The sequence below is a fragment of the Egretta garzetta genome, unplaced genomic scaffold, assembly GCF_000687185.1.
Source record: "Egretta garzetta isolate BGI_Z169 unplaced genomic scaffold, ASM68718v1 scaffold168, whole genome shotgun sequence".
Taxonomy (NCBI): Eukaryota; Metazoa; Chordata; class Aves; order Pelecaniformes; family Ardeidae; genus Egretta; species Egretta garzetta.
Genome location: NW_009260675.1, coordinates 2,145,235 through 2,145,470, shown reverse-complemented (window position 1 = coordinate 2,145,470; position 236 = coordinate 2,145,235). Strand labels below are relative to the sequence as shown.

Sequence of the window (236 nt, the reverse complement as noted above, 5' to 3'; positions counted from 1 at the left end):
TGGGGCTGGAAGGGGCGAAGGTGCCGGCGGGGGACCGACCCGCTCCGCACACCGCCTCCTCTGGGATCATCCTCCCCGGGGAGTTCATGAAGACGTACTGGTCGCTGTCCTTCGCCAGGCCCTGGCTCTTGTAGGAGCGGGGTAAGGAGCTGTAAGAATAGCAGCCGGGCTTGGGGGGCTCACTGGACCCATGCCCCGAAGGGGCGAAAAAGAAGTCGGGGGGGGTGAGGGAGGGA

At 66.5% G+C, this 236-nt stretch overlaps 1 protein-coding gene across 1 annotated transcript in view; it reads right to left on the bottom strand.

Annotated features, from left to right (window-relative positions):
• Positions 1–236, bottom strand: part of IRS2 (insulin receptor substrate 2) — a 140,209-nt gene that overhangs the window by 2,002 nt on the left and 137,971 nt on the right. Inside the window, exon 3 of the mRNA XM_035901166.1 lies at positions 53–182. Within this exon, the coding sequence (XP_035757059.1) occupies positions 53–182 (130 nt within the window). The remainder of the gene's footprint in view (positions 1–52; positions 183–236) is intronic.